The sequence below is a fragment of the Moschus berezovskii genome, chromosome 2 (genome assembly GCF_049115385.1).
Source record: "Moschus berezovskii isolate FMDL1 chromosome 2, NW_MosBer_1.0, whole genome shotgun sequence".
Lineage (NCBI taxonomy): Eukaryota > Metazoa > Chordata > Mammalia > Artiodactyla > Moschidae > Moschus > Moschus berezovskii.
The window spans coordinates 65,732,848-65,759,279 of NC_142461.1; the positions used below are offsets into that span (position 1 = coordinate 65,732,848).

The following is a 26,432-nucleotide window of genomic DNA, read 5'->3' on the forward strand; positions in this document are numbered from 1 at the left end:
TGTCCGACTCTGTGCGACCCCGTAGATGGCAGCCGACCAGGCTCTACCGTCCCTGGGATTCTCCAGGCAAGAACACTACAGTGTATTAAAAAGCAGAACTATCACTTGGCCAACAAAGATTCGTATACTCAAAGCTATAGTTTTTCCAGTAGTCATGTACAAATGTGAGAGTTTGCCAATAAAGGCTGAGTGCTTAAGAATGAATATTTTTGAACTGTGGGGTTGGAGAATACTCTTGAGAGTTCCTTGGACAGCAGGAGATAAAGCCAGTGAATCTTAAAGGAAATCAATCCTGCATACTCCACTGGAGTATGCATATTCCACTGGAAGGACTAATGCTGAAGTTGAAGCTCCAACACTTTGGCCACCAGATGTGAAGAGCTGACTCATTAGAAAAGACCCTGATGCTGGGAAAGACTGAACACAGGCGGAGAAGGGGTGACAGAGAATGAGACAGTTGGATGGCATCACCAATTCAATGGACATGAGCTTCAGCAAACTCTGGGAGATGGTGAAGGATAGGGAAGCCTGCTGGCATGCTGCAGTCCATGGGGTCACAAAGAGTCAGACCCGACTGAATGACTGAACCTCAACAAAATCAACTATACTTCAGTAAACTAAACTAAAAAAAAAAAACAAAACAGAAATGAGAGACATCTATGTTTGTCAGCAGGTGGTGAGTTGTCCAGCTCTTATCTGAACACAGCTGATCTCAAACACATGTGGAGTTCGAGACTGTGGATCTCAGGTTCAAAACACAGATTTTGTAGGGAGAGACCTAAATCTCATCCACCACAAGTCAAATAAAATAGGCAGTTCTAAAAAGGGATTGGCAAAGATGTTGTTAGAAGAAAGAGGAGAGAGACTTCTTGTATCTTTATTCAGACTCTACTTATTTATGATGAACATCTCAGAAGTGAACATTACTGACCATCTCCCTTGAGCAAGAAGTCGCCACCCCTGAGTGTCTGTGTCACTGCGCTCTCATGCCCACTCAGTCTGAATCCTCCATCCCTCTTGCTTTTGCTCAGCTTCCTGCTGTGGGCCTGGGCCTCCAGCTTTAGTTTGGACCTGGCTCTGGTGTGGCTCCTGGCTGCTGTCTCTGGATGTCTCTTACCTCCATGCACTGCAGATCACGCCCAGCATTCCAGCCCGAATTGGAGCCTCTGAGTTGGATGCCTGTTTCTTATTTACTATTTTTCAAAACTGTATCAAGTCTCCTAGGAAGCTTTCCAGTTAGATGAGTCCTTTCTTGCTGTCCCTTGAATCTCCACACTACTTAGCGGATGTTTCCAGTGACAGGTATGGCCAGTTTTGATTCATTGCTAACGGTGGGTGTGTTATTAGCCTCCCTTCCCAACTTAACTGTAAGATTTTTTTTCCTCTGGCTATGACATCTTGCATATAGCAGGAGTTCAAAATATTTAGTGAAATAAATGATATCAGATTAGCAGTAATCCTGACCTTGTATTTGTTGTTTACTCTTTGCCGCTCCTCATAAATGTCTTTTTTAAATTTAAAGGACACGAGATCCTTACCGAGATGCACCTGCCTGGGGAGAAAAAAAAAAAAACAACAACTTCCAGAACCCATCAGAATACCACAATCGGTTTCAGGATGCAGCGTCTCAGCTGAATTGCACAGCTGATGCAGGAGAGCACACCAAAGAGAGAGGTTGCAGACACCAGCAACACAAATAGGGTGAACAACACGCTCCCCAAAGGGATGCTCGTCGTCCAGTGACACATGCTAAAATATTTATGAATAAAGAGACCTGGACTCTCAGTGTCATCCATCATTCAGTTCAGTTCAGTCGCTTAGTCGTGTCTGACTCTTTGCGACCCCATGAATCACAGCAAGCCAGGCCTCCCTGTCCATCACCAACTCCCAGAGTTTACCCAAACTCATGTCCATCGAATCGGTGATGCCATCCAGCCATCTCATCCTCTGTCGTCCCTTTCTCCTCCTGCCCCCAATCCTTCCCAGCATCAGGGTCTTTTCCAAAGAGTCAACCCTTCGCATGAGGTGGCCAAAGTATTGCAGTTTCAGCTTTAGCATCAGTCCTTCCAATGAACACCCAGGACTGATCTCCTTTAGAATGGACTGGTTGGATCTCCTTGCAGTACAAGGGACTCTCAAGAGTCTTCTCCAGCACCACAGTTCAAAAGCATCAATTCTTCGGCGATCAGCTTTCTTCACAGCCCAACTCTCACATCCATACGTGACCACTGGAAAAACCATAGCCTTGACTAGACGGACCTTTGTTGGCAAAGTAATGTCTCTGCTTTTTAATATGCTGTCTAGGTTGGTCATAACTTTCCTTCCAAGGAGTAAGCGTCAAAATGCAAATCAGAGCCATAGTGATGGACTATGCCATACCTACTTGGATGGCTATGATAATTGACAAAGATGATGATAGCAGTCATAACAAAGGAAAACAACAGGAATTGCCAAGGATGTGGAGAAACTGGGATGTAAAATGGTGTAGTCATGTAGAACACAGCTTGCTGCTGCTGCTAAGTCACTTCAGTCGTGTCCAACTCTGTGCGACCCCATAGACGGCAGCCGACCAGGCTCCGCCGCTGTTCTCAAAACGTTATACGTGAATTGCCTTGAGACCCAGTAATTCCTCTCCTATGTATACACCCAGGAGCACTGAAAAGGTAAGTTCACACAAAAACTTGTATATAAATGTTCACAGCAGCATTATTTCAAATAGCCCCAAACTGGAAACCTCCCAAATGTCCACCAACTGATGAATAAACACAGTGTAGAATGTTGATAAAACAAAACCTTATTCCCCATAAAAATAAATGAAGTACTGATAGATGCTGTGACATGGATGAGCTTTGAAACCATATTTAGTGAAGAAAGTGAAAGTGTTAGTGGCTCAGTCATGTCCGACTCTTTGTGACCGTTTGGACTATAGCTTGCCAGGTTCCTCTGTCCATGGAATTCTCCAGGCAAGAATACTGGAGTGGGTAGCCAGTCTCTCCTCTAGGGAATCTTTCCAACCCAGGTCTCGAATCTGGGTCTCCTGCATTACAGGCAGATTCTTTACTGTTTAAGCCACCAGGGAAGCCCAGTGAAGAAGCCAGTTACTAAAGGTCACATATTATATGACTACATTCATATGAAATGTCCAGAAGGGGCAATACCAGAGACAAACAGTGGTTGAGTGGTTGCCAGGGGCAGGGGAAACAGGAGGATGGGGGGCATGACTGCTTCATGCTTACAGGATTCTTTTTGGCAGGGATGTAAAAGTTCTGGAACTAAGTACTGATGGTTGTACAACACTGTGAACATACTAAGAACTTCTGGGGTTGTACACATTAAAATGATGAGAATGGGTCATTTCATGTGATGTGAATTTCATCCCACTTTAAAAAAAACCTCTGGGGGACTTCCCTGGTGTTACAGTGGATAGTAGTCCACTTGCCAATATGGGGACATGAGTTCAATCCCTGGTCTGGGAAGGTTCCACATGCTGTGGAACAACAAAGCTTGTGCGCCACAACTACTGAGCCAGCATTCTAGAGCCCATGAACCACAACTACTGAGCCCATCCACAACAACTACTGAAGCCCATGAACCTGGAGCCTGTGCTCCACAATGAGAGAAGCCACTGCAATGAGAAGCCAGCACACCACAACTAGAGAGTAGGCCCTGCTGTTCACAACTAGAGAAAACCTGCATGCAGCAATGACCAAAACAAATAATAATAATTAAAAAAACAACTTATCGTATGTAATGTACCCATTATGGAGTCTGACACACGTTCAAAGTATATAGCAGTGGAATTCCCTGGTGGTCCAGTGGTTAGGTCCTGGCACTTTCACTGCCAAGGGCCCAAGTTCAATCCCTGGTCAGGGAAATAAGATCTCACAGGCTGAGTGCCAAAAAAAAAAAGTATATAGTAAAAGTTCTGGAGAATTGTTTAAAAGTTATAGAGAACTGTTTTAAAGGAAACTAAAGCTGAAACTGCAATACTTTGGCCACCTCATGCGACGAGTTGACTCACTGGAAAAGATTCTCATGCTGGGAAAGGTTGGGGGTGGGAGGAGAAGGGGACAACAGAGAATGAGATGGCTGGATGGCATCATCGACTCTATGGACATGAGTTTGGGTGAACTCCGGGAGTTGGTGATGGACAGGGAGGCCTGGCATGCTGTGATTCATGGGGTAGCAGAGAGTCAGACATGACTGAGCGACTGAACTGAACTGAACTGAAAGAGACACAAAAACTAAATACAAACCATATGATCTTTGATTGGAACTTGGGTTCCCCTTTTCAAAAACCGAAACATCCCTGGTATAGAAGCATTATGAGGACAACTGGGTAAATCTGCATATAGGCTGATGATTTAATGTTGTATCAATGTTAAACTTCTTAGAAGTAATTATGGTGATGCTGGAGAATGTCCTTGTTCTTAGGAGCTAAAGCCTTTAGAGGTGAGGCCTCATGGTCACCAGCACCTGCACTCACTTCCAAATGGCTCAGGGAGATGAAGGGAGTGTGAACGAGTGTGCATTTGCGCTTGGTGTGAGGCACAGTGCTAACAACTGATGACCATACATCAGTGTGTGTGGGTCTCACTGGATGGTTTACAATCTTTCAACAAAAAGTTGGGAGAAAATAGTAAGTGAATAATACATGATCAAAATTGAATTTAGGATATGATTTCAAGCCTGTTACAAAGCAGCACAGGAGGAAGGAAAAACACCAGGGTTAACAGTGGTCACTGCATTATAGTGATTCTTTTTCCTTTTCTACACTTAAAAAGCATTTTCAAGTTCTTTACAATGATAACATGTCCTTTTATTTTTTTACAATAGGGAAAGACTTTTTTCTCGAATGGTCTTGGGTAACCTGGCATACTCTTTATTCAACTGAGGCCAGACCCTGAGTACAGACTCACACAAGATTCTGTGAACTCACAGGTGTTGTTTCTCATGAGAGGTGGCAGGGTGCGAACACCTGGGCTGGCCCCAGAGCACACAGTGAGTTCTCTGTCTGGGCAATGAGGAAGCAGGGCCGTGACAGGATGGCCACCTACCCAAACTTTCCAGGAGTCTCTTTTGAACTCATTTTTAGAGTTTCCACAGTTACTTCAGCTGAGTCTGCACATGTAGATGTCTTGTGTGGTCTGGTAAAAACCTGCATCTGAATTTGAAAACCTTCACTAGGAGCCTCTCCCACCCTACCTGCACTGCCAGGCTCCCCAGATGGCCCTGGGAGCTCACAGTCCAGGGCACAAGGGGCTTCGGTGGGGTGAAAGACAGTCGGGCAAGATTCAGGGTCCCTGAGTCACCCGAGGGACGGGGTGTCCTGACATGAGGGGGGTGCACTTTGGTTCTGTGCTGGTCACACTTAAGAAAGAGCATGGTGTGGTCACATTGATTTACTCCTGATAGAAACCTTACTCTAAAACAAAGTCCATTAAAGGGGAGAAAATAATCAAATGTTTCAAAGGGCATAAAAAGTTATTACATTCATTCATTCATTGTGTCTCATGGATAAAAAGCCATTTACCAAAAACACCATCACTTGATGCAAATAATCGTGGGACACTTACCACTTCAGGTGATTTTCAATCTCTTCACAAGTGTCCTGTCTGACTTTCTGTTCAAAGAGCGCTTCTTTCATTTGTCTTGTTTTTGAAATCTCAGTGCCTTGGTCCAAAACTGAGGGCAGGAGCAAACAATGATTACACCAGTAATCAAATCAGAATCACTGGCCGGGAGAAAAACATTTCTAATGGCAAAATGTAACAGGACTCTAACTGAGTTTTGTTGCTGCTGCTCATAAGCAGTAAATATGAGAAGCAATAACTCCTTTAGATTCTGCCCGGAGCTGATTTATGGTGGATTCATTGCTTACCTTCTCTCAGTTCTTTAATCTTTAATTTTCCTGGTTCTTGGTTTAAAACAGTTGCCACAGCAAACGGATTCAATAAATCTACTGGAAATCTCAAGTTATGATATTCGATTTCCTGAGGCCAAATCAGGAGAGAAAAGTCACTGTTTGGCCTCTCTGCTGTTCCTTCTGTTGTGGTTTCCATAATGCCCGCTTTACCTTAATCTTTGGAGGCTTTGGCTTTGCTGGCAACTGGGGAAAAGGTACACGTGTCACTGCCTTTTCTGGAGGAACAACTACTTTCTTAGAAAGAGTATTTACTCTTTCAAATTCTTCCAACCTAGAGTTGAAAACAGATAATAAATTAGTATGTAATGCAACAACTTAAGGCTCCTAATTTTAGTTATTTCCAATAATATCATGACTTATAGTCCATTAAACACTATATCTAAACTATGATTTTTTTAGCAGTCATGTATGGATGTCAGAATTGGACCAAAAAGAATGCTGATCAACAAAGAATTGATGCTTTCAATCTGTGGTGCTGGAGAAGACTCTTGAGAGTCTTTTGGACAGCAAGGAGATCAAACCAGTCAATCCTAAAGGAAATAAATCCTGAATATTCATTGGAAGGACTGATGCTGAAGTTGAAGCTCCAATGCTTTGGACACACCTGATGTGAAGAGCCAACTCACTGGAAAAGACCCTGATGCTGGGAAAGATGAAGACATCAAGGGAAGGGGGCATCAGAGGATGAGATGGTTAGTAGCATCACTGATTCAATAGACATGAATTTGAGCAAACTCTGGGAGATAATGGTGGATAGAGGAACCTGGCTTGCTATAGTCCATAGGGTCACAAAGAGTTGCAGACAACTTAGCTACTGAAAAATGACAACAAAACTCAAAATCAACTTGGGTGCTAAAACAGGGGTTTATAAAAATAAACACAAGGTCAGGATGCCAGAGCATAATCATAAATAAACAGTGGGGCAATGGCTATTGTCCTTACATTTTCAAAGAACATAGAACAGGACATGCTGAAAAATGCTCCTGGCATCCAGCATAATTCATTCCTAGGCTGTTGGTTTTCCACGGCTAAATTTATTTACCACACTTAAAACACTCTTACATTGATTTATGTGTAAAAGAATAATTATGTCTACTGTTTGCACCAAAATGTTTTTAAAAAGTGATTCATAATATTGTAAAAATGACTATACTATGCAAAGCAATCTATAGATTCAATACAATTCCTATCAAATTACCAATGGCATTTTTCACAGAACTAAAACAAAAAATTTCACAGTTTGTATGGAAACACAAAAGAGTCTAAATAGCCAAAGGAATCTTAAGAAAGAAAAATGGAGTTGAAGGAATCAAACTCCCTGACTTCAGACTATACTACAAAGCTACAATCATCAAAACAGTATGGTACTGGCATTAAAATAGAAATACAGAACAATGGAATAAGATAGAAAGCCCAGAGATAAACCTATACACCTATAAGCACCTTATCTTTGACAAAGGAGGCAAGAGTATACAATGGAGAAAAGACAGTGTCTTCAATAAGTGGTGCTGGGAAAACTGGACAGCTACATGTAAAAGAATGAAATTAGAACACTTCCTAACACCATACACAAAAATAAACTCAAAATGGATGAAAGACGTAAAGGTAAAGCCAGCAACTATAAAATTCTTAGAGGAAAATATAGGCAGAACATTCTTTAACATATATCACAGCAAGATCCTCTTTGACCCACCTCCTAGAGTAATGGAAATAAAAAGAAAAATAAACAAATGGGACCTAATTAAACTTAAAAGTTTTTGCATAGCAAAGGAAACTACAAACAAGATGAAAAGATGACACTCACAATGGGAGAAAATAATTGCAAATGAAGCAACTGACAAAGAATTAGTCTCCAAAATACACAAGCTGTTGCAGCTCATGCAACTCTCTCTCTCTCTCTAAATATATATATATATACTCAATTAAAAAAGGGGCAGAAGACTTAAACAGACTTTGCTCCAAAGAAGATATACAGATGGCCAAAAAACACATGAAAAAAATGTTCAACATCACTCATTATTAGAGAAATGTGACTCAGAACTACAGTGAGGTATTATCTCACACTAGTCAGAATGGCCATCATCAAAAAACTGACAAACAATAAATACTGGACAGGGTGTGGAGAAAAGGGAACACTCTTGCACTGTTGCTAGGGATATAAACTGACACAGCCACTTTGAAGAACAGTATGGAGATTCCCTAAAAAAAACTAGAAATAAATCTACCATATGACTCAGCAATCCCACTACTGGGCATATACCCTGAGAAAACCATAATTCAAAAGACACACGTAGCCCGATGTTCATTGTAGCACTATTTACAATAGCCAGGACATGGCAGCAACCTAGATGTCCACCAACAGATGAATGGATAAATGGTGGTACGATATACAATGAAATATTACTCAGCCATAAAAGGAAGCAAATTTGAGTCAGTTTTAGGGAGGTGGATACAGAGTAAAGTCAGTCAGGAAGAGAAAAACAAATATTGAATATAAACGCATATATATGAAACCTAGAAAAATAGTACTGATGAACCTATTTTCAGGGCAGGAATATAGACACAGATATAGAGAAGAGACTTGTGGCTACAGTGGGGGAAGGAGAGGGTGGGATGAATTGAGAGAGTAGCACTGAAACATATACATTACCATATGTAAAATAGATACCAAATGTAAAATAGTGTGAAGCTGCGGTATAACACAGGGAGCTCAACACAGTGCTCTGTGACAACCGAGAGGGTTGGGATGGGATGTAGGGGTGGCAGGAAGGTTCAAGAGGGAGACGACATATGTATATTTATGGTTGATCCATGCTGTTGTACAGCAGAAAGCAACACAGCATTGTAAAGCAATTATCCTCCAATTAAAAAAAAAAGTGATTCAGGGTAATGTTTGAGATCTTTTCTATAAATGGAAACTGCTTTGAACATGGCCAGGTATAGACAGGGCTGCTTCCATGTCTGCAGAAGCTGTTTATTTGTCATGAGGGGTAGTAGAACCACGTTATGTTCATAAATGCTGCCCATGAAAGCATTTCCTCAAGCACAAGTTTTGTGGGATGACACCTATTGGTGACATTTTGGAGAGAAGATGAGAAATTGCTGCTGTTTAGGCATTCTGACACTCCATTTGCTTTGGCTGAGCACCTACTGATGTGGCTGCCCTGCATAACACGGGTTATAGGCCTGTAATCCCAAATTCAATAAGGCCAGTGTGAGAGTCCTGAAAGGTCCCAGGCATGGGAGAACCTGTCCCTGGGTAGAAGGGATGCATACTGATGGATGCACTGTGAGGTGCCAGGATGAGATGCTCGGTTAGGGATGGCCTGTGGCCTGGTGCTTGCATTTCAACAGAGCAGAGCTCTGACACCATCTCTGCCATAAACATTTGGGAAACAACCCAGAATATTTGAGGATGTTAAAAAAAAACCAGTCTCCTTGAGATGGAACCTTCTACACTGTTAATGGGAACGTAAGTTGGTGCAGTTATTATGGAGAACAGCATGGAGATTCCTTAAAAAACTAAAACTAGAGCTACCATCTGATCCTGCAGTCCGCATCCTGGGCATGTATCCAGAGAAAACCATAATTCCAAAAGATACATGCACCCCTATGTTCATAGCAACACATTTACAATAGCCAGGACAATAGCCAGAAACAACCTAAATGTCTATCAACAGATGAATGGACAAAGAAGATGTGGTACATATACACAATGGAATACTATTCAGCCATAAAATGAACAAAATAATGCCCAACAACATGCATGGACCTAGAGATTCCCATACTAAGCAAAGTAAGTCAGAAAGAGAAAGACAAATACCATGAGATATCACTTATATATACGGAATCTAAAATATGACACAAACGAACTTATCTACAAAATAGATTCACAGGCAAAGAGAACAGAATTCTGGTTGTCAAGGAGGAGAAGGATGGGGGAGAGAAGTATTAGGAGTTTGGGATTCACAGATGCAAACTTTTATATATAGGATGGGTAAACAACAAGGTCCTACTGTATAGCACAGGGAACTGTATTCAACATCCTGTGATAAACCATATGGAAAAGAATATGAATATGAATAAGAATATATATATATATATGTATGTATACATATACATGTATATAACAGTCACGTTGCTGAACAGCAGAAATTAACACAACAGTGTTAAGTCAATTACACTTCAATCAGGAAAAAAAAACAGTCTCTAAGAAGTCTAACTACTAGTGTTGATGATGGAAATGAAGGGATACGAGAAAGCAAGAAACCAAGAGTTATGTGGAAATGGCAGTGCCAATTGGATGTGAGTTCATCACACATCCAACTCTGAAACAAAAAAAAGCACCTGTGAAATCTTCAGAGAACACTGCAGCTGGATCATTTTTCCCCTTCCTGGTGGAATATCTGTGTTCCAGCACTACCTGAAGCCTGGGGAGACAGGCAGGTCTTGACACATGGTCCTTGAAAACGTCAAGAGTGTTCTAGATCAGATATTAAACTCCAGATGGGAAACCAAAACATAGTTTAGAAAAGGTGTGCATGTGTTCCTGCTTGGAGCTTCTGCCATGCAATGCGCCACTGTGCTTAGGAACGTGTCTATGGAGGGGTAGACACGTCAAAGTCCCGCTCAAGTGACCCTCTGAGGAGGTCGTTTGTGTGTTGTGGTGCATGTTGTGAGCTGCAAACAGCATTCTTCTCAGTCAGTTAACTGACACCAGGAAAATGAGGACTGTTATTCTTTTATGTCCAATGTTACCTCTTTATTGGCTGAACTACTTTAGTTTTACTACAGGAACTTGCAAGATTTGGGTTCAGCAGGTCACACTAATATTCTACAGTTGACTCAAGCTGCTTTGGCTTCTGAGAAAGAAAATAATAATATAAATATATAATAAATCATGGAGTTCTTATTTTGATAGTAGGCTGTTACTCCACTTTTAATATGTCTAACGATGCTAATGTGTGATGTGAATGCATGTGTGAAGGGGAGAGGAGGAAAAACAACTTTTGCCTTCATCATTTTCAGAATATGTGTAAGGATTTTTCAAGATTAGGATTTATACTGTGAAATTTTTTCCTTTTCACTTCTATAAACATCATGCAAGTTAGAAAACATTATTAACTAGATATATTTGGATATAAAAATACAAGCTCACATTCACTGGAAATGGAAGTTCAGGGCTGACTGCTTATAGTTAAACCCATGGGTTTAAAACTTAAACCCATTTCACATCTTTACTCTGACTTGAATGCTGAGGGTGCTTTAAGAAAAGCTCCCACCCAGCACGTTCCCATTTCTGCTTTATGTCAAACGCACTTGTTATACTTGACTTATTTCGGCTCCTCTGTCTTCAGCATCTTTAGAGTGTGGACCATTTCCCGTGGGGCTTTGCAGTGGACACTGCACAGGGCAGGCACTCCGCTCATTATAACATTATATCGAAACTCTGAATATACCTATGTGGTTCTGGCTTTATGACTTGAATTTTTGAATAGACACTAATACACACATGTGGCCAACAATTCAAACAGCACACCGATAGCAATCAGTGAAAGAAAGTATCCTCTGCAAAATCGCTTTTCTCAGTCAACTCTTCTCTCTCTTGGCAGAAGCAATTACTACTACAAGCACAGAGATATTCCCTGCATCACTGGTATGTTTTAAAGGGTATTTTATGAAGGTTCACCATTTAAGTAAGTTTCAAAATTGAGATACAATTGACATGTAACTGTATATTAGTTCCAGGCATATTAAGTAAGGTTTTGATGGCATTCTGCTACAAGAAAGAAACAACGGAATGGATGAAAGAAAGAACTGGGGTTTGGAGGATAAAAAGAAGTCTCCCCAGGCAGCCGTACTTTAAAGCCACGTTGGGGTAGCATGTCCCGGTGAAGACACACTCGTACGGTTGAGAGTTGAACTGTGAAACCCACAGCTGCACTTTTATCTGTGCCATCCCATACTGAAACGGGGTAAACTTCACCGTCACATTCATCTTCCCATTCGCCGGGATTATTCCTGGGAGGAAAGACATGAGAAAACGTGATGCTTTTTCTTCCTGCCAAGTCCAAGCAAAGAGGCTGACTCTCACACACATATGTATTCTTCCCATGGGAAGCACAAGTATATCTGGTATCATTGTATAGTCTTTTAATTAAATACACGTGAATCAACTTCTGCATGTTCACATTGATCTTATTTACCAACTACTACCTTAATCCTTTATACTCATAACTTGATTGTGCCAGTTATATAAACATATACTATGAGTCAGCATTACTGAGTCAGAAGTGAATTCCCAGAACCATAACCTTTAAGCTATTATTAATAATTCCCGGATATCAATGTTCATGCTGTGAGCCACAAAGAAAATGAAGGAACACACATAAAAGTTTGTGTCCAAATAATTTGGTTCCCTGTATTTTTGTGTAATTTGATTCTCTCATTTTATATCTTCAGGATGGACAACTGTTCTCTCCAAAGGCAAATGTCACACGATGCTTATTTCTCCTTTGTGTCTCTGGTGCCAACAGGGCTTGGAATGCAATTAGGTGCTCAACAAACATGGAAAGGAAAATAAAAGGCAAGGAGGAAAGAAGGATCAATATGCTAGGTGTGAGAAGGGCTACCATTTCTGACTTCCACTGAAGGCTCTCTGGTTTGCTCTCTAGGTGGACTCCTCTGGTCCCCACAGAGGCCTTGCCTGGCAACCCCCCTCCTTCCCATCCAGGGTCCCTCTGAATCTTGGACCACCCTCTGCCTTGCTCTCTATGCCAACCCCACGGCCCTTTCATTCAGCCATCCAGACATTCACTGAACACCTACTAGGTGCCAGGCACTTGAGAAACAACAGTAAACAAAGCAAAGTCCCAGGGGGCTTCCCTGGTGATGCAGTGATTAAGGCTCTGCCTGCTAATGCAAGGGGTGCAGGATCTATCTCTAGTCAGGGAACTAAGATCACACATGCCATGTGGTGCAGCCAACACACACACACACACAAAGCCCCAGAGCTCACAGAGTTTACATGCTGGCCAGGATGGCAAATAAAAAGAAATAAACCAGTGAATATAAACTCTCAAGTCATGTCATGAACATAGAGTAGGCCATGGGGAAGCAAGTGGAACATAAGGAGCTATTTGGGACATAGTGAACATCAGGTCCCAGGTGAGGAGATGCTAAAGCGGAGGCTTGGATGAGGCGTGGGGCTGCTGCTTCAGTCCGCAGACAGTGGCACTCTGGACCCCATGCCTTGGCACTTGGGGTTCCCCAGACTAGAAACCCTTCCTCCAGATCTTCCTTTAGCTTCCAATCTTCTAGAATCACCTCTCTGTCATCTGCCTCCCCTAGTTAAATCTCACAAAGGCAGTTGCCTGCTTGTTACTGTGTTCCCAGCTCAATAAATAAAACTTCAAAGCCTATGTCAGCCCACATGTTACAGGAAACTATTGCTGATGCTCCATCTGCAGAAGCCTCCACCACCCTCCCTCACCGATACCCTGCGGTCCTCAGGTACCACCTGAACTGTCACTCTGCAAAGTTTACCAGTCTCCCAACTAGGCTGCAAGCCCCTAAGGCAGACACCCAGTCCCAGAGCTCTTTTATCTTCTCAGATCCTAAGCGCTGTGCTTCAGAAAAATACATAAAACCCTAAAGACTCCACCAAAACACCCACTATTAATAGAATTAATGAAAGTAAAGTTGCAGGATACAAAATCAATATAGAAAAATCAGTTGTGTTTCTACACACCAACAACAAACTATGAGAAAGTGAAAGGAAAAAAAATTCCATTTACAATAGCAACAAAAAGAATAAAACGCCTCAAAATAAATTTTTTTCCAGTTTTATTGAGAAATAATCAACATACATCTCTGTATAAATTTAAGGTATGAAGCATGATGGTTTGACTTACATATTTGTGAAATAATCACCACAATAGGTTTAATTAACATCCATCATTCTAAATAGACACAATAAAAAGAAAGCCCAGGAATAAACTCATGCATATATGGTCAATTAATTGGCAACAAAGGATCCTAGAATATACAAAAGGGCAAGGACAATCTTTTCAATAAAGTGTTGGGAGAACTGAACAGCCACATGCTACAGAATAAAACTGAACCACTATCTTACACCACATACAAAAGTAAAATTCAGGAGGGAGGATTAATTTGGAGTTTGGGATTAACAGATATACTCTACTGTACATAAAATGGATAAGCAACAAAGACTTACTGTATAGCATAGGGAACTTTACTCAATATCTTGTAATAACAATCTATGTAGTGTTGGAGAAGACTCTTGAGAGTCCGTTGGACTGCAAGGAGATCCAGCCAGTCCATTCTAAAGGAGATCAATCCTGGGTGTTCATTGGAAGGACTGATGCTAAAGCTGAAACTCCAATACTTTGGCCACCTCATGCGAAGAGCAGACTCATTGGAAAAGACTCTGAGGCTGGGAGGGATTGGGGGCAGGAGGAGAAGGGGATGACAGAGGATGAGATGACTGGATGGCATCACTGACTCGATGGACGTGAGTTTGAGTGAACTCCCGGAGTTGGTGATGGACAGGGAGTCCTGGCGTGCTGTGATTCATGGGGTTGCAAAGAGTTGGGCATGACTGAGCGATTGAACTGAACTGAAGGGAAAATAATCTCAAAAGTGACTATATTTTGTATATATATAACTGAGTCACTTTGCTGTACACCTAAAACTAACACAACACTGTATCAACTATATTTCAATAAAAAATTTAAAGATTAAAAAAATTATTTCAAAATGGATTAAAGACTTGAATGTAAGAACTGACAATATAATTCCTATATAAAAACAAAGAAAAAAACTCCTTGACATTGGTCTTGACAATGATTTTGGGAATTTGATACCAAAAGCAAAAACAAATGAAACTACACCAAGTTCAAAAGCTTCTGCACAACAAAAGAAGACATCAACAAAATGAAAAGACAACCTATGGAATGGAAGGAAGTATTTGTAAACCACATATCCAATAAGGCATGAATACCCAAGATAAACAAGGATATCATATAACTCAATAACAAAACACCAAGATAACCCAACTTTTTCAAATGAGCAAAGAACCCAAACAGACGCTTTTCCAAAGAAGATATACAAATGTCCAACAGGTACATGTTCAACATCACTAATCATCAGGAAAATGCAAATAAAATGAGATTATCATCTCACACCTGTTAGAATGGCTAATATCAAAGAGACAACAAATCCTGGCAAAGAAGGTAGAAGAAAGGGAACACTTGTGCAGTGCTGGAAATGCAAACTGGTGCAGTCACTATGGAAAACAGTACAGAGGTTTCCTCAAACCCTAAGGAATTATCATATGATCCAGCAATCTCACATCTGGGTATATATGAAAAGGGAATGAAATCATTATTTTGAAGAGACAGATGTACTCCCATGTTCACTGCAGCATTATTCACGATATCCAAGGAAATGAAAATACTCTGTGTCCACTGACAGATGAAAGGATAAAGAAGATGTGGCATATACATACATATATATACATATAATGCAATATTATTCAGTGCTAAAGAAGAAGGTAATCCTGCCATTTGTGACAACATGTATGAACTTGGATGGCATTATGCTAAGTAAAATAAGCCAAAGACAGAGACTGCAAGGTATCATTTACATACACATTCAGAAGGAAAAAAGTCCAATTCTGAGAAACAGAGAGTTGAAAAACGGTTTCCAGGGGCTGGGGGTGGGGGAGGTAAGGGGAAGTTGGTAAAAGGGTACAAACTTTCAATTATAGAATGAATAAGGTCTGAGGCTTTAACATAAAACAAGGTGACTATACTTGAAATTTGCTGAGAGAGTAGAACTTAAATGTTTCACCAATAAAAAAGGCAGCCCTGCGAGGTGATGGATATTAATTAACTCAATGACAGAATCCTTTCATGATGTGTACACACGTCAAATCATCACATTATATACTTAAAAAGCTTATAATTTTATGTATAAAATTATATCCATATCATATACATGTCAATTATACCTCAATAAATCTGAAAAAACACAAAACAAAAACAAAGCTATTTTAGGATTCACAGCAGGCCACAGTGGGTGGATATTTAAATCCCAAACCTAAACATCAAGAGAGAAACTGGGAATCAGAAGTCAGTTCAGATGGAGATTTCATTCTCAGAGGTCCTGAGCATCTTTGGGATCTACATCCTTTGGGGCGTGCAAAGACAGATGGTCCATGCCACATATGAAACAAATTCCTTAGACCCTTCACTAAGATTCTGAAGGCTTGAGTAGATATAATATTTCCATTTTATTTGAACCTGAATTAAAGGTGACTATGAAACCATGTAAGTACCAGGAGTCAAAACTAGAATTAGAATGGATTAACTCCTGATTTCCAAGTTTTGACCCTGGGGGGCAATCGACCTGAACATAAATTATAAATTATCTGCATGATACAGATGATCCCAAACTGTGTTTGCTCCCAAGTTTCCAGTTCTGATTTACATTGTCAGATATGTAAAGTCTGCTACTGTTACACATTTGAAAATAACACATTCAAATGTGGCTTATTCTTATTCAGAACTTGAGACCTACTTTCCAAGTCATCTTCAATCTGAGAACTCTCAGGAAATTGGCAACTTGAGAATTAATGTTACCTGATGTTGGCTCCACGGTAAAGGCCTGATGAGGATGAACCACAGTGACATGAAACTCGAAATCCACAGGGCAACTGCACCACAAAGGAATCACGTAGCTTTTGCTGCAAACAAAGAAGAAGAAAACTGTGAAATATTATTTTTCTTTATGACTAACTCTTTTGGTATCAGAGAATACTCAGGTTATGTAATAAACAACCACACACTCATTCCCGGGTGACAGCTAGCCGACAGCACCCTCTGGATGCTATGCAGGGGCACGTCTCAGAGAGCCCTGAGCTTTTCCTGATGGCAAAGGGAAATGACCCTTTTGCAGCAGTAGTTTTGGGGATACAGTAGATTTCAAATACAGTTTGAAAAATGATGCCAGGAGTATTTTTACTTGGCTTTAAATTCATTATTTGGAAATATTCCAAATGTAAAGAAAATATTGAAAATAATGAAAGATCTCTTTATCCACTACCAAGCGCTATAAAATCTTCTGCTTTGGGTAAACCAATGTCTTATTTTAACAGATATAAAACATGCAGAACAGTTGAGGCTCCCTGTCTGCTTCTCCCTGGTCCTCTGCTCCTTCTTGCCTCCACAGGGGTGACCTCTACCTGTATTCACCATCGTTCCCATGGATTTCAGAAATATCACTCCATACATATGTACCCATAAAATATATCCTATTTATCACTAGTCTTCAGTTATACTGTTCTAAAACGTGCTAGTTTTGCCCAGCATTATGCTTTTGAGATTGACCCATGATGACACATGAAGTTCTGTGTCATCATGGTTCATTTAAGTTCTGTTTGTTTTAACCAAGGATAAGTAGTTCGTTGTTTGTCGACATCATCTTTCTCTCTCTGCTCTTGTGCTGAAAAGTGTATAGGTTGCTTGTGCCTTTGCACTACTTCAGTGTGGTGATAACAGTCCTTTGGGGGACTCCTTATGCATGCGGACCACGGCTGCTCTAGCTATGACTGAGAAATGGAATTACTGGTTAGCAGTAAAGTGAAACTATCAGCTTTGCTAGGTACGGCCTAAGTGCCCTCTGAAGCACTTGAACCAATTTATCCTTCCATGAGCAGCATCTGATTACCAACACAGGATTCTCACACATTATAACTTCTTCCAACTTGATGGGGGTGAAATAGTATGTCACTTTATTTTCATTTCTTTGAGGTTGACCCTACTCATTTTACCCATTGGATTTCCTCTTCTATGAATTGCCTGTGTGTATTCTTTGCCCATTTTTTCTACTGGATTGTTCTATTCTCTTATTAACTTGTAAATTTTAAATATTAATATTTTCAATTACATCCATTGATATAAATTCAAGATAAGGGCCATTATACAGAGTAATCACTTCAGCCAACAGTGAGATGAATACTTCATAGCTTTTTTATTTTTTTAACCAACTCATAAATTCTGTCCTAAATCAGGCTCTACTAGAAGTATCAGTTTATCCATCTTTACTGTATGATATGCTTTCTAATTCTGAAATATAGGGTACCTAAAAGTCATTACGTTTTTCAAGGCAATTCAACCTAACAGACACTTAGGTCCCACTGAGCATCAGGTATTTGACAGCACTGGGTAGATAAAACTAACATTACAAATTACATGTCTCTCAAGATGATGAATGACACTGCCTGAACCTGGTCCCTGAAGATTAGGTCAGTGACTTACAAGCCACCTGGGCTGTATGAGCCTCCAGTCAGTATCCCCAGGGGTCTGCTCAGAACTACCCCAGCAGCTGCTCAGGGATCCTCTGCGAAAAGTTGAATGTTTGCATTTTCCTGAACTAAAACAAACAAAAACTGGTAGTGCTTTTTATATTTACCCAATCTGTAGCTAACTTCAAAGCTCTGATAATTCCCATAGAAAAGGTGTCAGAGTATTTGTTTAATGATGATTACATGAAGCCAAGTTCCTGATGCATTAATCAGTTGGAAAAACAAACAATTCCTTACAGGCACAAAATTCCAAGTGGCCTGATTCAGGAGACACAGCAGTGCCAGGAATACGTAGGCAGTGGAAAAACTGAACTTGGTTTTCATCGTTGCTGTTCACACCACGAATATCAAATTATGTGACTGGTTTCCTTCACCATACATCATGGGCGATCTACATCAATTTGGGTCAAGAGAAATTCTGGCAAATAGGAAGCTTAGGTTATTTAGAAGTTTTCCATAAGTGAAGAAACAGAATTCCGTTAGATTCTGGGGACCTTAAAAATTCTCAACTAAATTCCATTGCTAAAATACAATAAAAAGTGACTGACAGTGAAGAAACATGAATAAATAAACATACCCTATGCCTGTTAATCCTCAGATGCAAATAGGAGCCTGAATTAGAGTTCTTATATGATTTATAGAAAGTAGCCAATTAAAATATTAAAGCAGAACTTTCCTGGTGGACTAGTGACTGGGAGTTCACCTGCCACTGCAGGGGACATAGGTTTGATCCCTGGTCCAGGAGGATTCCATATGCCACGGGGCAGCTGTGTCTGTATGCTGTAGGTGCTGAGGCCCTCGTGTCCAAGAGATCGTATACCACAAAAGAGACTGCCTTCCCCATCCCCACCACCCATCCCTGCTCTCTGCAATTAGCAGAGGGCCTGCATGCAGTGGCAAGGGCCCAGGCACAGACAAAATAAAAATAAATAAATAATATTAAAAAAATTAAAGCAGATAGAAGTTAATACTCTTCAAGTAATGACAACTTTTATCCCTGCTACTTTATTATTTAAACATTTAATCAAATATACTAAGGCTATGTATAAAAATATATTAAGCACTTGAAAAGACTTATGACTTATTTTTAATAAAATCCAACTCAAACTTTTAAAATACCAGTCTTATGATCATGTACAAACTCTGTGCCTATGAGAAGAAAAGCATACCAATTTCCCTCACAGAAAGTAAATATTATAAAATAATATAAACGCAAATTTCTTTCTTGTCCCTTTTCTAAATAAATGCGAGAAGAGGGCCAGACACTGCATTAATTTCCAGTAAATTATATAACATTTGTTTCTACTTTACTCTGATGTTATTTTCATCATTTACCCTAAAATCTAACATTGTGTTAGTCAGGAGTAATCCACGATTTCTTGAGAGAATGTATAATCTTCTCAACTTATTGGGGATAACATAAAAGCAAATTTCCTCTCTAATTAAAAAAACTCCATGTTTAGCGAGTGGACTGAGTGAGCCATCTTACATAAATAGTACCGGACTCCTTTGTGGAGAATGAAGGCTGACTGATAATGTCACCAAGAGGGACTGTATGGGGCTTCCTGGAATAGACTGACTCCCCGCCCTGACCCCATGTCCTCTACCTGCCTCTGCATTGCAGAAAAACTGTGGCCTCCTAGACCTTTCCTGAGTTCCAAAGAGTCAATTTAAGCAGAGAATGAGAAAATGGAGAAAGAAAGGAAAGCCATCAGGCAAGACAAAATTCTAATACTTTAGCCATTAGACAAAGTCAAGGACCTTCAGTTTCTCCTCAAGGGCTATAGATAATATTCTGGGCCACATCCTTTGAGCTGTCTTGTAGATACTGAGACTCCCACCAGGTGGGAGAAGTTACCGGTATGCTACCCACAAGCATGTAGACTCCAGACCGGTTGGAACCAGAAGGTTGATGATGCTGACTCCTGATCAGTTCAGTCGCTCAGTCGTGTCCGACTCTTTGCGACCCCATGAATCACGGCACGCCAGGCCTCCCTGTCCATCACCAACTCCCGGAGTTCACTCAAACTGATGTCCCTTGAGTTGGTGATGTGATCCAGCCATCTCATTCTCTGTCGTCCCTGTCTCCTCCTGCCCTCAATCTTTCCCAGCATCAGGGTCTTTTCAAATGAGTCAGCTCTTGGCATCAGGTGGCCAAAGTATTGGAGTTTCAGCTTCAACATCAGTCCTTCCAATGAACACCCAGGACTGGCTTCCTTTAGGATGGACTGGATGGATCTCCTTGCAGTGTAGGGTCACCCAAGACAGAAGGGTCATGGTGGAGAGTTCTGACAAAATGTGGTCCACTGGAGAAGGGAATAGCAAACCATTTCAGCACTCTTGCCTTGAGAACCCCATGAACAGTATGAAAAGGCAAAAAGATAGGACACTGAAAGATGAACTCCCCAGGTCGGTACCCAATATGCTACTGGAGAAGAGTGGAGAAACAACTCCAGAAAGAATGAAGAGATGGAGTCAAAGCAGAAAAAAAAAAAAGAACGCCCAGTCGTGGATGTGAATGGTGATGTAAGTAAAAGTCCAATGCTGTAAAGAACAGTATCGGATAGGAACCTGGAATGTTAGGTCCATGAATCAAGGCAAATTGGAAGTGGGCAAACAGGAGATGGCAAGAGTGAGACATTTTAGGAATCAGTGAACTAAAATGGACTGGAATGGATGAATTTAACTCAGATGACCATTATATCTACTACTGTGGGCAAGAATCCCTTAGAAGAAATGGAGTAGCCATCATCATCAACCAAAAAGTCAGAAATGCAGTACTTGGGTGCAATCTCAAAAACAACAGAATGATCTCTGTTTATTTCCAAGGCAAACCATTTAATATCACAGTAATCCAAGTCTATGCCCCAACCACTAATGCTGAAGAAGTGGAAGTTGAACGGTTCTATGAAGACCTACAAGACCTTCTGGAATTAACACCCAAAAAAGATGTCCTTTACATTATAGGGGACTGGAATGCAAAAGTAGGAAGTGAAGAGATACCTGGAGTAACAGGCAAGTTTAGCTTTGGAGTACAGAATGAATCAGGGAAAAGGCTAATAGAATTTTGCCAAGAGAATGCACTGGTCATAGCAAACACCCTCTTCCAACAACACAAAAGAAGACTCTACACACGGACATCATCAGATGGTCAACACTGAAATCAGACTGATTATATTCTTTGCAGCCAAAGATGGAGAAGCTCTATACAGTCAGCAAAAACAAGACCAGGAGCTGACTGTGGCTCAGATCATGAACACCTTATTGCCAAATTCAGACTTAAATTGAAGAAAATAGGGAAAGCCACTAGACCATTCAGGTATGATCTAAATCAAATCCCTTACAATTATACAGTGAAAGTGACAAATAGATTCAAGGGATTAGATCTGATAGAGTGCCTGAAGAACTATGGACAGAGGTTTGTAACATTGTATAGGAGGCAGTGATCAAGACCATCCCCAAGAAAAAGAAATGCAAAAATGCAAAATGGTTGTCTGAGGAGGACTTACAAATAGCTGAGAAAGGGAAAGATATTCCCTTTTGAATGCAGAGTTCCAAAGAAAAGCAAGAAGAGAAAAGAAAGCCTTCCTCAGTGATCAATGCAAAGAAATAGAGGAAAACAATAGAATAGGAAAGACAAGAGATCTCTTCAAGAAAATTAGAGATTCCAAGGGAACATTTCATGCAAAGATGGGCTCGATAAAGGACAGAAATGGTGTGGACCTAACAGAAGCAGAAGATATTAAGAGGTGGCAAGAATACACAGAAGAACTATACAAAAAAGATCTTCATGACCCAGATAATCATGATGGTGTGATCACTCACCTAGAGCCAGACATCCTGGAATGAGAAGTCAAGTAGGCCTTAGAAAGGATCATGGTGAAAAAGCTGGTGGAGGTGATGGAATTTCAGCTGAGCTATTTTAAATCCTAAAAGGTGATGCTGTTAAAGTGCTGCACACACTATACCAGCAAATTTGGAAAATTCAGCAGTGGCCACAGGACGGGAAAAGGTCAGTTTTCATTCCAGTCCCAAAGAAAGGCGATGCTAAAGAATGTTCAAACTACCACACAATTGCACTCATCTCACATGCTAGCAAAATAATGCTCAAAATTCTCTAAGCCAGGCTTCAACAGTACGTGAATCATGAACTTCCAGATGTTCAAGCTAGATTTCGAAAAGGCAAAGGAAACAGAGATCAAATTGCCAACATCTGTTGGATCATCAAAAAAGCAAAAGAGTTCCAGAAAAACATCTACTTCTGCTTTATTTACTCTGCCAAATCCTTTGGCTATGTGTATCACAACAAACTGTGGAAAATTCTTAAAGAGATCAGAATACCAGACCACCTTACCTGCCTCCTGAGAAATCTGTATGCAGGTCAAGAAGCATCAGTTAGAATGGGACATGGAACAACAGACTGGTTCCAAATCAGGAAAGGAGTACGTCAAGGCTGTATATTTGTCACCCTGCTTATTTAACTTACATGCAGAGTACATCATGCGAAATGCCAAGCTGGATGAAGCACAAGCTGGAATCAAAACTGCTGGAAGAAATAGTAATAACCTCAGATACGCAGATAACACCACCAGTGGCAGTAAATGAAGAACTAAAGAGCCTCTTGAGGAGAGTGAAAGAGGAAAGTGAAAAAATCAGATTAAAACTCGACATTCAGAAAACCAAGATCATGGAAATCCAGTCCCATCACTTCATGGCAAATAGATGGGGAAACAATAGAAACAGTGACATACTTTATTTTCTTGGGCTCCAAAAGCACTGTAGATGGTGACCGCAGCCATGAAATGAAAAGACACTTTCTCCTTGGAAGAAAAGCTATGACCAACCTAGACAGCATATTCAAAAGAAGAGACATCACTTTGCCAACAAAGGTCTGTCTAGTCAAAGTTATGGTTTTTCCAGTAGCTATGTATGGATGTGAGAGTTGGACTATAAAGAAAGCTGAGCACCAAAGAACTGACGCTTTTGAACTGTCGTGTTGGGGAAGATTCTTGAGAGTCCCTTGGACTGCAAGGAGATCCAACCAGTCCATTCTAAAGGAGATCAGTCCTGGGTGTTCATTGGAAGGACTGATGCTGAAGCTGAAACTCCAATACTTTGGCCACCTGATGTGAAGAACTGACTCATCAGGAAAGACCCTGATGCTGGGAAAGACTGAAGGCAGGAGGAGAAGGGGATGACAGAGGAGGAGATGGTTGGATGGCATCACTGATGCAGTGGACATGAGTTTGAGCAAGCTCCTGGAGTTGGTGATGGAAGAGAAGCCTGACATGCTGCAGTCCATGGGGTCACGACTGACTGACTGAGGTGGGAATGAAAGTCAGGACCCCAGGACCCCAAGCTCTTAACTGTCACGCTATGTCCCTCTCCTCGGTCTCTAACAACCACAAAAAACTAAGACATCTCACTGTTCACACCTACAGCTTCTTCCCCATTGATTTTCTCTTCAAAACTGATCCCTCTGGGCTTTATTTGCTGAGCTTTTTGAAAGGCAAGTTCTTCAATCAGTCCATCATCAAGAAAGGCTTATAAAGTCCCAGGACTTTTTCTCAAATGTTACCAACCTTCCCTCAAGTCCTGGCATGCATGTAGAGAGAAAGGGGTGGGGGGTGTCTGGGGACTGGCCAGTTAGTTTCCTTCAAGCCTGAGGTGTAAATTGTTGTATTCAGAAGATAACCAACAAAAATACAACAAAATCAGACAAAACGATTAGTTTCTCGATAAGCCAGATCCCCAGATGAATGTGCCACAACTTGAAAAGACATGAAGAATGCAGAGTAAATTATGTTTCCTATTTCAAAGTATGCCCTTGCATCTCAGATAATTTATGTTCCTGTGAACTTTCATATGCTGCTTATCTCACTTTCAAAGACATAATTAACTGGGACTGGTGGGGCCTCAAACCAGAAGCACAGTGGACCCAGGATCTTTAATGATATAGTCAAATAAGGACAAACACAAATTTACATAAAGAAATGATCACTTAACAGGCATCTAATTTTTTTTTGCTTTTGCTTTTACAGAATTACACACCATCCTTACCTTAGACTCAGCTTAGACCAATACTGGGCTTCCCAGGCGGTGCTGGTGGTAAAAAATCCACTTGCCAATGCAAGAGACGTAAGCGACATGGGTTCAAACCCTGGGTGGGGAAGATCCCCTGGAGGAGGGAATGACAACCCACTCCAGTATTCTTGCCTGGAGAATCCCATGGACAGAGGAGGCTGGTGGACTACAGTCCATGGGGTTGCAAAGAGTTGGACATGACTGAAGTGACTAAGCACACACACACACATAGACCAATATTAGAGGCAAAGACCAAGAAGGAGGCAAGGAGTCAGGGAGGTCTGATGCTTTTTCTCTTGCTGGTGTGACTGTCAAGTTCCTCTCTTGCCCTTAATTCAATTTCTTCCCCAACCTTACTTAGTTCTCCCCACTGGTAAAATTTTACACACATCCCAGTAGTTTAGGAAAAGGTGGAATTCTGAAAACACTAGGGAACAACCAGAAATATTATTAAATAAGGCGCCCTTGCATACTTGGTTAAGGAAGTTAAGATATTTCTCTGGCGGTGGGGTGGGGAAGGGAACTGAATTTCGAAGAAGTTAGAGGTGACCTGGTGACATGTTACCTGTCATTCACAGAGACAAAATGTACCCAATTCATACTTCTAAATACCTTTTTTTAGAAAATGTATATACCATAAAATTTACCCATTCCTAAAGGTTGGGGGCAGGAGGAGAAGGGGACGACAGAGAATGAGATGGCTGGATGGCATCACCGACTCGATGGACATGAGTTTGAGTGAATTCTGGGAGTTGGTGATGGACAGGGAGGCCTGGCGTGCTGTGATTCATGGGGTTGCGGAGAGTCGGACACGACTGAGCGACTGAACTGAACTGAACTGAAGGGTACAGTTTGGGCTTTGCCTAGTGGCTCAGTGGTAAAGAATCTGCCTGCAATGTAGAAAACTCAGGTTTGATTCCTGGGTCGGGAAGTTCCCAAGGAGGGCATTGCAACCCACTCCAGTACTCTTGCCTGGAGAATTCCATGGGCAGAGGAGCATACTGGGCTAAAGTCCATGGGGTCGCACAGAGTTGGACACGACTGAGGTGACTAAGCAGCAGCAGCAGCAGCAAGGGCACAGTTGAGTGGAATTGAGGACATTCACACTGTTGTACAACCATCACCACTATCCTTCTCCAGAACTTCTATCACTTGCAGAAATGGAACTCTGTCCCCATTAAACTCTAATCCCATCCCCTAGCCTTTGGTACCCACCCTTCTGCTCTCTGTCTCTAAACATGATGAGTCTGAGTACCTGCTCTGAGTGGAATCACACAGTACAAAAGACCTTTTAAAAACCAAAGGATAACTTCACTTAAACATGAAAATAGTAACAGAAATAATACACTGTATGGAAAATAGCATCTACAACTCACTAGAGGTACAGATAATGTGGGTTAAGAAAGAAAATTCAGACTGCTCATCTTAGTCAGGGCAGGTCCCTGGTTGCTGCTGCTGCTGCTAAGTCACTTCAGTCATGTCCGACTCTGTGTGACCCCATAGACGGAAGCCCACCAGGCTCCCCTGTCCCTGGGATTCTCCAGGCAAGAACACTGGAGTGGGTTGCCATTTCCTTCTCCAATGTGTGAAAGTGAAAATTGAAAGTGAAGTAGATCAGTCATGTCTGACTCGTAGCGACCCCATGGATTGCAGCCTACCAGACTCCTCCGTCCATGGGATTTTCCAGGCAAGAGTACTGGAGTGGCTTGCCATTGCCTTCTCCGCCCTGGTTGCTAGCTACTCTAAATATTTTGACAAGCATTAAATAATCACATTCTAGGGAATTCTCTGGTGGTCCAGTGCTTATGACTCTGTGCTCTCATAAGACACATGGCATGACCAAAAAAAAAAAAAAAATCACACTCTAGAAACCATGCCATCCACAATATTTACCTTTGCTTCTTCCAGGAGTAGATGCTGAAACTCCTTATGCTGTATTCTTAAATACTAGAGCTGGGAGCTAATCTATGAATGGTTTCCATACCAATATTTTAATGTTTCTTACCGTTTAGTCCATGATGCTAGGTTGGTAGT

The 26,432-nt window shown here is 41.2% G+C and overlaps 1 protein-coding gene across 1 annotated transcript in view; it reads right to left on the reverse strand.

Annotated features, from left to right (window-relative positions):
- Positions 1-26,432, reverse strand: part of CFAP221 (cilia and flagella associated protein 221) — a 123,136-nt gene that overhangs the window by 65,951 nt on the left and 30,753 nt on the right. The window contains exons 7-12 of the mRNA XM_055398550.2: positions 16,591-16,694; positions 11,788-11,947; positions 6,077-6,197; positions 5,882-5,993; positions 5,577-5,685; positions 1,465-1,552 (exon numbers count right to left, since the gene is read on the reverse strand). Of these exons, the coding sequence (XP_055254525.2) occupies positions 1,465-1,552; positions 5,577-5,685; positions 5,882-5,993; positions 6,077-6,197; positions 11,788-11,947; positions 16,591-16,694 (694 nt within the window). The remainder of the gene's footprint in view (positions 1-1,464; positions 1,553-5,576; positions 5,686-5,881; positions 5,994-6,076; positions 6,198-11,787; positions 11,948-16,590; positions 16,695-26,432) is intronic.